Source organism: Bidens hawaiensis, unplaced genomic scaffold (genome assembly GCF_021521415.1).
Source record: "Bidens hawaiensis isolate Kalapana, Puna unplaced genomic scaffold, B.hawaiensis_p1.1 tig00012328_1, whole genome shotgun sequence".
Lineage (NCBI taxonomy): Eukaryota > Viridiplantae > Streptophyta > Magnoliopsida > Asterales > Asteraceae > Bidens > Bidens hawaiensis.
In genome coordinates this window covers 398278-410019 of record NW_027492003.1, presented here as the reverse complement: position 1 = coordinate 410019, position 11742 = coordinate 398278, and the positions used below count along the sequence as shown (strand labels likewise).

Below are 11742 nucleotides of genomic sequence, written 5' to 3'. Positions count from 1 at the left end.
TTGACCTTTCAGTGGATGCCCATGTGTATTTTCAATGATCCTTTTCATCATTGTGGATCCTGGATGGCCTAATCTGTCATGCCATAAGTTTATGATACCAGAATCGCAACAATTTTCTTTGACTGCCATATGTGCTTGAGGCACATTTATATATGTATAATGCAAACCAGAATGGAGCATTGGCAATTTTTCCAATATTTGATCTTTGCTTATGATATGCAAATATTTTTCATTACTAACAGTCCTTGACTGAGTATCATATTCATTATGATATATGTTCCTGAAACTCAAAAAATTTCTTGTTGATTTTGGGGAAAATAAAGCATTTTCTATTTTGAGCTTTGTACCATTTGGTAATGCTAAATTAGCTTTTCCCACTCCTTCTATCAAGTTTGTAGGACCTGATATTGTATTGATGATCTCTTTTGTTGGTTTCAGTTCATAAAAATATTTTTTAGATCTAAGTATAGTATGCGTGGCTCCACTATCCGCTATACATATATCTTCTTCATTTGTTTGATCTTGTGCTCCGGTGATTTTCATTTTAAATCTTGAAAAATATTAAGAGAAAAAAAAATAAGTGTATAACGAAGACATATGATATTTTAATAAGAACTTTAATTGAAACACAACTAGTACATGGAAGAGAAACTACATAATTAAAGATAATGAGAACACACTTAATAATTGCATCTAATTATAGTAGTCAAGCAACTTTGTTTCAAAGTTCCATCCCAAAGTCTTCAACGCTCAGCTCAGCATTGATATTATTAAAGTTATCAACATGGTTCACTTCTTTCTCTTTTCCTTTTAGAGAGGCTTGGTACAGTTCACACAGATGTGGAGCTGTGCGACAAGCCTTTGCCCAGTGGTTTGTACTTCCACATCTAAAACATGAAGTGCCATTGTTTTCGGACCTACCAGCTTCATTCCATTTATTTTGGTGGTTGGAATTGGTATTGTGTGGGACATGATAATTATTGGCTCTCTGGTTACGACCACGACCACGGCCACGACCACGACCGTAAGAGTTATTGTTCCATTTGAATGGATGCTTACGATCATTAAAATGCCTTTTGTCAAAATGACCACGTCCACGTCCACGGCCTCGTCCTCGACTTTGTTCCCATTTATGATTAGAATTTTTATGAGAACTTTTGTGAGCAACATGTGCTTCTGGTATTGCTAATGAACCCGTGGGACGAGATTGATGATTTTTATCAATAATTCATTATTTTTCTCGGCTACAAGGAGTAATGCATTTAGATCAGAGTATCTCTTAAAATTCTGCAAACGATAATGTGTTTGCAAGTTTATATTTGATGCATGAAACGTGGAGAAAGTTTTCTCTAACTTTTCTTCCTCTGTTACGAGATACCCACAAAATTCTAGCTTTGAACAAATTCGGTATAAAGCAGAGGTGTAATCATTTACCCTCTTAAAATCTTGGAACCTAAGACTGTTCCATTCATCTCTAGAAGTAGGAAGTAAAACTTCCTTTAGATGACCGAATCTGCTTTTCAAATCTTCCCATATCATATATGGGTTATCATAATTAAAATATTCATGCTGTAGCAATTCATCAATATGTTTATGGATGAAAACATCAGCTCTTGCTTTATCCTGGTCAGAGCAATCATTGTATTCTTGGATTGCGTCTAACACATCCATAGATTTTAAATGTCTTTTGACATTTGCTGTCCAATACATATAATTTTCTCCAGAAATGTTGAGTGTTGGGAATTCGAGTTTTGCTATATTTGACATTTTGTTGCTAAACATAATAGAGCAAATAATAAGATAAATATTAGAATCCATATATATCAATCAACAATGAGATACAATACATTGGTAGAGCTATAAACATATAAAAGAAAAAGAACATGCCGAACTCTTCAGATGGGAGATTAAAAATTAGAATGAGAAGTAGTATAAGCATTATAGTGACCAACATCAAAACCGGGTGAATCATTTTGAGAATTTTATCTTGGATAAATTTAATAAGAAGAATGTTTGTTGTAAATGAAATGGAGTTAATGATTGGTTATTTATAGTGGAGGTTTATAACCCATTTATAACGGTTATATTACCGTTTATAACGGTAATATTACCGTTTGTGTGTGTGTATATATATAATATATAATATTAATTATTTTAAAGTAAGATAATAATTAAGATATTAAATACAGTTTATTTTATAAAATATATATAATTAGTATGCACAATAATAAGAATAGAATTGTTAGTGTAAATAAATCTAACTTCTAAATGAAATATTAGTGTGCATATATAAATAAAAGTTAGAATAGTTATCAAATTTTAATAACAATGTTTATACACATTATTGCTATTACTCAGTATATTAGTTAGTATATGTATATGCATAGATATATATCTAATGTACATAATTAAAGAAGTGTTTATGATGCTTATGTAGATACCTTTGTGTCTATTACCTTTCTTGGTTAGGATATAAGCGGCTCGTGCTGATAACGTGTTATAATTTTAAGAATTAACACAAGATTAGTGCTAAAACTTGAGAACTTTAGAAAATTTAGTAAAGAGAGAAAGTAGTGAAATGTATCACTTATGAATTTGTATGTATGAGGTGCATCTTCTCCTTTACATTGAGCTAGTATTTATACTACAAAAGATTAACCTTTTCTCTAGACAAGATTAACTATCTGATGGTCATGTAGTATGGGACATTATCAATAAATTTGACAAAGAGCTCATCCACTTGCTTGATAGATCTAGATTGGGTAAATCTTGATCTTGAATAATAGATATTCATAACACGAAGGACATTAATATAACAACCAAACCCCAATCTCTTCAATCCAACGGCCACAATCCAATCTCACCAATCTTTCTGTACGGCTGCCGTTCAAAACCCTAAATCCCCAATTCCACACTCATTCAATCAATCATCATCTTCTTCTTCGTCAATACCAATAATAATAATAATAATAATAATAATAATAATCATGTCTGACGAAGAGCACCAGTTCGAGTCAAAAGCCGATGCCGGAGCATCGAAAACGTTCCCGCAGCAAGCCGGTACCATCAGGAAGAACGGTTATATTGTTATTAAGAATCGTGCTTGTAAGGTATTCGTTTAATATTAATATTATAGATCTGATTTAGTTGATGTTAATGTTATGGATTTGATTATTGTTATTATTATTAGTTTATTGTTATAAGGTTATATGGATTGAAATGTTATAATATGTTTACTTGTTTACTGATTGTTATTACTAGGCTCGAGTTCGGCTCGTTTCGAGATATTTTTTTGTAGCTTTGAGTTTGTTATGTTTTAAAGCTCGAGCTCGGCTTGTTTATTGTTTGTTGATTAATTAATTTATTTATATACAGTTTTAGTTATTTTATATTTATTTGAGCTTCTTTTCTAAAGCTTGAGCTTGGCTTGTTAGTTTTTTTATTGATTATTAATATCTTTATATAATATTTTATATATTTGTATATGTTTTGAGAAAAACCAGACGAGCTGATGATCGGCTGGAGCTCGTATTCAGAATCTTAAACAAGCCAAAGCTTGAGCTCGGCTTGTTAGTTTTTTATTGATTATTATTTTCTTTATATACAATATTATTATATTTGTTTATGTATTGAGAGAAACTAGATGAGCTAAAGATTGGCTGGAGCTCGTATTCAGAACCTTAAACGAGCCAAAGCTTGAGCTTGTCTTGTTAGTTTTTTGTTGATTATTAATTTCTTTATATACAATTTTATATATTGAGAAAAACCAGACGAGCTAAAGATCGGCTGGAGTTCGTATTCAGGACCGTAAACGAGCCAAAGCTTGAGCTCGGCTTGTTAGTTTTTTGTTGATTATTAATTTCTTTATATACAATTTTATATATTGAGAAAAACCAGACGAGCTAAAGATCGGCTGGAGCTCGTATTCAGGACCGTAAATAAGCCAAAGCTTGAGCTCGGCTTGTTAGTTTTTTATTGATTATTATTTTCTTTATATACAATATTATATGTTTGTTTATGTATTGAGAAAAACTAGACGAGCTAAGGATCGACTGGAGTTTGTTTTCAGAACCGTAAACGAGTCAAAGTTTGAGCTCGACTTGTTTATTTTTGGGAAAGTTGCGTAAGTTATCAACTTCGACTAATTTTTTTCAAAAATAGACACCAAAGTTTACTATACAATCTCAAGAGGCATTCTAATTGATTCAGTCAGGCTTTGCCACGCACTACAAGACGGCTAAAAGTATGAAAGCTTTGCTGTCACTTTTTCAGCACTGAAAATCTAAAAGAGTAACCTCGGACCAATCAGAAATGGCCACGTGTCCAAATCTTGCTGAATTTAGTCTAAAAGCCTTAGTCACATCAATGTAGACTAAAAAGACAACGTTGGCTTAACCGACTTCCCTTTTTTAGCCGCCTTTTCTTTTTTTAGCGGCTAAAAAGGAGATGCCGGCTTAGCCGGTGTTGTTTTTTAGCCTACAACGAGGCATCTAAGACTTTTATGCTAATTTTAGCCGGCTTTCGACGTGTGGCAATTTCTGATTAGTTTGAGGTTGTTTTTAATGATTTTCAGTGTCCAAAGAGTGACGGCTAAGGCTTAACCGCCTTCCACATTTGTAGCCGTATTGAGGTATGTGGTGAATCCTGATTGGATCAATTCTTATCTCTCTTGGTGTTGGTGGCTAAATTTTAGTGTCTATTTTTGAAAAAAATTGGTCAAATTTGTTTTTTTGGGTAGTTTTCTCTTTATTTTTTATTGTTTATTAATTTTTTTATATACAATTTTATATATTTGTATTTGTATATATTGTGATAAAAATCAGACGAGCTTAAGGTCGGCTTGAGCTCGTATGCAGAATCTTAAACGAGCTAAAGCTTGGCTTGATAAGACTATGTTGTGTAAAACTAATACATAGAAGTTTAAAAGAGTTGAACTTTAAAAGGTCGCAAGGCTGGTTAAGGCTCCACGTGCCTAAACAAATTTCCATACAAGGCTTGAGCTACAGATTGATATAACTAGGCAAGCTTTATTTGAGGCTTGGCTTGTTTTGTTTTGTGCTTTTCATCCATCTGATCTTGAGTTGCTTTGTGAGCGGCTCAGCTTGTTTGCACTTCTAGTTATGGTCTTGTTTAGGGGTTGAAACGAGTTGAGCCTTAGCTTGTTTAGGCTCGAACTCAGCTTGTTTAGAGTTGTATTTCTAAAGCTCGAGTTTGGCTTGGCTTGAGCTTGGCTCGTTTATTGTTTATTAGTTATTTAGTTATTTCATATATATATATTTTTATAGTTATTTACAAGTTACATATAATTCCAATTTATATTTATAATAGAGTATATATTAGTTAGTTATTTTAATCATATATTTGAGTATAATAATTATTATGAAAATATATATTAAATAAAATAAAATTATATAAACAAAAAGCTTGTTTAGGCTCGAGCTTGTTTAAGTTTGTTTCGAGCTGAGCTTGTAACGGCTGATCTCGAGTGGCTCGGCTTGTTTGCACCCTTAATCTTATCTGTGAAGATTTTCTAGTTTAAGTTTCGCATTCTGGAAAATGTATAGATTAATGATCATCCATCTGTGCCACTTGTTCTTTAATCTGATAGAAATTTGAAGTTTATTGTCACCATGAATCGGTGGCTTTTTTTTTAATTACCAGAAACAGTATTCTCAAAATGAAAGCAAATTCTGTTATTGTAGTTTGTGTTTATAATGTGAGTTAGTGTTAATTTAAATACTCGTATGTGTTAAGTGTTAACTGTAATAATTTCTTTTTTGCAGGTTGTTGAAGTTTCTACTTCTAAGACTGGCAAGCACGGTCATGCTAAATGTCACTTTGTTGCGATCGATATCTTCAATGGAAAGAAACTTGAAGATATCGTTCCATCTTCCCACAATTGTGATGTATGGTTTTTATACATCAAAAATCAATTTCATTTCTTTATTAAAAAGTATATATTTTTCTTATGTTATTCTTGTTAATTACAGGTTCCACATGTTAACCGTACCGATTATCAGCTCATTGATATCTCCGAGGATGGATTTGTAAGTGTCTTTTAGTATCTTTTGGTATTTGTCACTTTCTTTAGATTTTTATGTAAGTGTGCATATAGTGATATTTTGCTTAATGTTTGTGTAGGTGAGTTTGTTGACTGAGAGTGGTGGTACCAAGGATGACCTCAAGCTTCCAACCGATGACACTCTGCTTACACAGGTTCGTATCGATAATCACGCCAATAAGTAAATTACCATGTTTCGTTTAACGCATATTGTAACTATAGTGTACCATATTTGTGCAGATTAAGGATGGTTTTGCTGAAGGAAAGGACCTCGTTGTGACCGTCATGTCTGCGATGGGAGAGGAGCAGATCTGCGCTCTCAAGGATATCGGTCCCAAGTAACTTAAGAAGTTGTTGCTTGAATTGGAATGTGGAGTAATTGTTAGCTTTCATATTAAAGAACCATATGCTAGAATCATGGTGTTTGGTTATTTGAAGGTTTCTACTAGGTTTCTGTTATGTTTCCTACAGTTTTTGCTTTGTTTTGTTTTGTTTTGTTTTTTTGTGTTGACATTTTGGTTGTTTGGTGAGAGGGATATGTACACTTTGCATCTCATTTTTTTGGGAGGCTGACATGTGAACTTATGAACTTATAAAATGCTTATTTTGCTCAACTATTTTGTTTTGTAACATCTGTTCTTTAACGCCAACAAGTATTGGCTCGCGTTAGTCGCTTAAAGCACACGAGCTTTGTTTCTAAGCATAAAAACTTTTCACAAGTCGCTTAAAGCACACACGAGTATTGTCTAACAGTTTTAATAAAAAAAATCCACAATATAAACATACATGAACTCCAAATGAATCTTAAAACATAAATTGAAGATTGCCTGAGAATTATATCAAAACCTGAACTGGTCAAATTGCATGGTACAACAATGTAACAAAGAGGCTCATGAAAAAATGAAGTTGCAGAACACATGACAAAACATGTTTCATGAAACATATCGAATAACTGTTCCGAGCCAGTCTTCAGGGATCTTATCTCTCAGTTTACCACTTAAGGCTGTCAACGAGTGTTCGGTTGCTGCCTATAAAGAGAAACATTTTCATAGTTAAGTACCTTTATAAAAAAAGCAGGCTATGAATGAAAAATATTAACACACACATATATACATACCTTCACAATATACACATCAATACCAAGTTTTGCGATCATTGCGGCTTCTGATATCTTGGTCACCATACCTCCTGTTGTATCGTGCGATGCCACACTAATCTCAACTATTCAACGCAAAATCATTTAAAACTTTATTATTTTATTCATCGCTTAAAAACTAAATAATAAACCATATTATTTTACTAACCTTGCTTATCTGAGTCTTCAAATGTTGGGTTCACAACCGACCAACTGCCATCTTCACGAACGGCTGTCCACTCATCGTTTAATCAAATTAAACAACAATATAGACAAAGAACCGTGTATAAAGCTTTTACTCACCAATCTCTCTGAGAAGAACAGCATTCGGTTCTGAAGGAGGGCGATCGTATACGCCAAAAACATCGGTCTTTATTGCTTATTGTATAGGAACACTATAGAAATAATATTTAGCATGTTTAATATTACTTTGGTTTAAAGCTATATATATTGAAGGAAAATAAAACATTAGGATACAAGGAAAACTACAAATTGAGGCTTTAAATGTGCGGCTAGATGACTTATGATCACGTCTCCACTTAATATAGTGCAGCCCTGAAACAATATGATATAACACGCTGTAACTAAATGCTAATCGTCATTAGCATAGAAGAACACTCTTTGTTAAATGCTAATAATGCTACATACCAGTGACTCATCAAGAACCGCATCACCGTGCAAAACCTAGATGGAAACTATTCATTCAAATTTACAAAATAGTTAATTTTACTTAGAACTTTTGACAGTCATGTGTGTAAACTTACTGGAACAAAACCGGAGTCAAGGGCTTCAACCACCGTTGACACATCAGCAGAAGCTATCTGTAAAAAAGTATGCTTTTGGTTTTTAATTGTTCATATGTAAAAGATGTCACAAAAATTCAAATAACCCGATAAAGACTTTTATGTTCATCCTCACATTTCTTTCACGCGTTGACCATCCACATGAAAACGGAGACATTGCAACTGACGGGATACCCTCTGCAACAAAGTTTTAAACAAAAATAAATAATAATTTACGCCAGGATTAACTTTATTTTGGTAACCGTGAGAATCAGTTAAGAAAACTCATGGGTCCCACCAATACCCTGCTAACCATCAGGGCATTGATGGGCCCGTGATTCCCCTACTAATCCATAGGGAAATACTCACGGGCCCACCACTGCGCCATCCTTGAAATCTTGAACAATGAGAACTTATATATTATACAAGTCAAATGATAGAATCGACCGCATTAATAACTAGTTAACTAGAATTGTACCTCTTGCAAGTGCTCTAACTATTTCAAGATTGAGCGAAGTCACCTAATAAAACGAGAAACAACCAACAATAAAAACACGAGACAAAGTCAACTTTAAAAAACAGTAACGCTTACAGAAATACGCGTAGCAACAAAACCGGCTTTCACAAGAGGCTGATCCAGTCCTCCTTTATGAACCCCCGATTTACTAGCTTGAAAATGACCAAAAGACCCTGAAAAACATAAATAATAAAATTGAAAACCGAAAAACATAACTCACATATACAACTTAACTGACCTGCTCCATGAATAACAACAAAAATGTTGTACTCTAAAACATGTTGTTCCGTAAACTCGTCAACATTATTCGTAGTTTCCGATATTCCCGAGCGTTTGCTCCAATCCATTCCAAGTACTGATCCAGATGATGATCCTAACGTCATTGATTCCCGCAGCTGTGAAGAAACTGTAGTAAGATTGGTTTCGTTTATCTTTTCGAATTCGTTCTTGCAGGTGATCGCTGCGCCTCCTATAAGTTCACATATTATTATTATTCAGTATGGAATCTTGTTTAGGGATGGCAATGGGTCGGGTTTATATAATCCCGACTTCATACCCGATTATAAAAGTTTATCCCATACCCGTCCCAGAACCCGTTGGGTATCTATTGATGTGCATGAAACCGAAAAACCTGAACAGGAAAAACGGAACCAAAACAAAAACCGAAGGTACAATTTTATGTTTTTGTAAAAAGCGAACTTACGGTTTGATGTTTGGTTTAGGTTTTGCATGTAATAAAAGCCAAAAAACCAAACCGAATCGAATATTACATTTTAAAAATTTTAAAGTTTATTTAAGTAATTTATAAGAATTTAATAAATCTGTAACTCAAATATTTTAGCTCAAATGTATAATAATCCACTAGTTTTTAAATAACTAAATGATTAAGGCCCGACTTCATTATTTTGAGCCAACTTTTTTTCTTCGGTCCAAAATTTTCAAATTCAAGTGGCCGAAAAAACCAAAACTGAGCCAAATTGAAAAATCAAATAATCAAAAGCAAACTGTTTTCAAAAATTCAAAAACCAAAGTTTTAGTTTTTAGTTCGGCTTTAGCCCACCCCTAGGTATATTATTATACCGTATATACCTAAAATAAATGGAGCATATTATATACTGACATACAGTATACACTTGAAATTAATTCGGTCAACAGAAATTAGGAATATAATCGAGTATATTATCTATCGTATATGCCTAAAATAAATCGGGTATATTATATATACCGAAAATCATGCTGGGTATCTAATAGGGTAAACGGGTATATAAGCAAATTCCTTACCCATCTCGTAGACTCGCACCCGTGAAAAACTTCAAGAGCATGTTTAAGATTGAGTTTGAAAAATGCGTATTGGTTTTTTTCAAAAAACCATTTTGAAAAGACAGGATTTATGGCTTTTGAACAACTGCTTTTTAACCATTTCAAAAAGCTAAAATAAAAAAGATTTTTAATATTAACAAACACAGTTTAACTTATTGGCTTTTTGAAAACACAACATTTTCCAAACTCAATCCCAAACAGTCTCCAAAACCCAGTCCCTTACCGGACCCTATACTCGTCCCAGATGTTTCGGGTATTCCCATCATGTTCGGGTTTCATTTCCATCTCTAATATAGTTACAAATATATATATATATATATATATATATATATATATATACAGCATAAACCATAATAAGGGAATTAACTTAAGTGAAAAGAAAGGATGTTTGACCGAGTTTGACGATGCAACGAACTGGGGTTTTGGGTTTGGTATTATTTTGCTTTGTCTCCATAGTTTGATGCTTGCTTCTGTGACCAGTTGATTCCTATGAATATGATTTGATTTCACACTTGTTTGGTCTTTCAAGTGTTTAGTTGTTGACGAATCGAATCTTGGTAGTTTGTACTTTTGTTTTGGGAAGATGATGTAAATACTAAATAGCCCCTTATTTTATGTTTAATTACATATTCTTTCTTATTATTTTTGTAAAAAAACTTGTTTGCATTTTAACATAATAACATGTGTTTTAAGGTAAAGGTCAAGAAATGCGTGAAAAATTTGTAGAAAAAAAAAACTCAAATTTTTTTAATAAAAATAATAATATAATAATCGTAACTCAAAATATAAACAATTAAAAAAAACTAAAATGTTCTTACGTCTTTCTCGTTCAGAAAAGAAAGGAAAAAAAGAAAAACACCCTCCAAAAAGATACAATGTTGAGAAAAAAGTCACACTAACGATAAAAAAAAGATGCAATTAATGACAAAAATAAACAAAAAACACAATGAAAAATTAAAATACACAGTGATATTTTTTCCTCAATATTTTGATTTTTTTAAAGAGTGAGGAAGGCGGAGGAAACATTCTTTTTCTTACTTTTACTTTTTTTTGGTCACAAATTCTTATCATTCTTCTAATTTTTGTCCTTTTTATAGAATTACTTAACCCGTGTATTTAATATTCCAGTTTTTAAACCATAATAACAACCAATACTAATCACTGAACGAATATCAAATGAAATAAAATCAAAGTTCTCATATTATAATATGACCAATTTTAGTAAAGTTAGATAAATCAAGTAGCACAACTTTCTGATAAACAAACTAAACAAATATAATTGATCAGATATAAACAAACACAAAAGAACATAATTGATCAAGTATTAGCCCTGCTTGCGGTGCGCACATATGATGTATATATGTGTGAACCCTCGGGTGGGCAAAAGTGAAATTGCACTAATTTTGACGTTATTTTACTAATCTCGTGAAAATAACGTTAAAAGTGACGGACGGTTAATCAGGCATCATGTAGTGGCGTTGATAGCCGAAAGACAAGGGTACATGCACCGATCAGCCGGTGTCCCGATGATTGAGTGCTATGTGCCTTATGTCCAAGGCTTGATGCAAAACTACTATCGAGCCGGGGGTCTCACTGGAAGCAACCTCTCTATCCTTATGGGGTAGAGGTAAGGCTGTCTACATCTTACCCTCCTCAGACCCTACTATAGCTTTGCTATTGGTGGGATATACTGAGTACGATGATGATGATGATGATGATGATGATGATGATGATCAAGTATGTAGGAACACAAATAAAGATAATTAAGGTGCTGTTTGTTTTTCCTCAGAAGGACTTCTCCACCTCTTTTGTCTGCACTGAGAAGAGGGCGCGCAGACGTTGGGCTCTGCAGTGTGTTTGTTTTTTCGAAGACGTTTCATTAAAAAACGTCTGCGCGCCCTCTTCTCCCAGAAGTGTTGGTATTATT

The 11742-nt window shown here is 33.2% G+C and overlaps 2 protein-coding genes across 2 annotated transcripts; one reads left to right on the top strand and one right to left on the bottom strand.

Annotated features, from left to right (window-relative positions):
* The first annotated feature begins 2935 nt into the window (after positions 1-2935).
* LOC143540739 (eukaryotic translation initiation factor 5A-like) lies at positions 2936-6640 on the top strand. Its single transcript, XM_077033721.1, has 5 exons — positions 2936-3110; positions 5784-5906; positions 5991-6047; positions 6142-6216; positions 6302-6640. Exons 1-5 carry the CDS (start codon positions 2988-2990, stop codon positions 6401-6403), a joined length of 480 nt encoding a protein of 159 aa, XP_076889836.1. The 5' UTR covers positions 2936-2987; the 3' UTR covers positions 6404-6640.
* A 244-nt stretch (positions 6641-6884) lies between these two features.
* Positions 6885-10375, bottom strand: LOC143540738 (isopentenyl phosphate kinase-like). The gene is made up of 12 exons (XM_077033720.1): positions 10209-10375; positions 8734-8964; positions 8571-8668; positions 8457-8499; positions 8115-8176; positions 7961-8017; positions 7845-7880; positions 7674-7751; positions 7500-7566; positions 7366-7428; positions 7179-7282; positions 6885-7089 (listed from the first exon to the last, which is right to left on the bottom strand). The coding sequence occupies exons 1-12, from the start codon at positions 10267-10269 to the stop codon at positions 6994-6996; spliced, it is 996 nt and encodes a 331-aa protein (XP_076889835.1). The 5' UTR covers positions 10270-10375; the 3' UTR covers positions 6885-6993.
* Positions 10376-11742: the final 1367 nt, after the last annotated feature.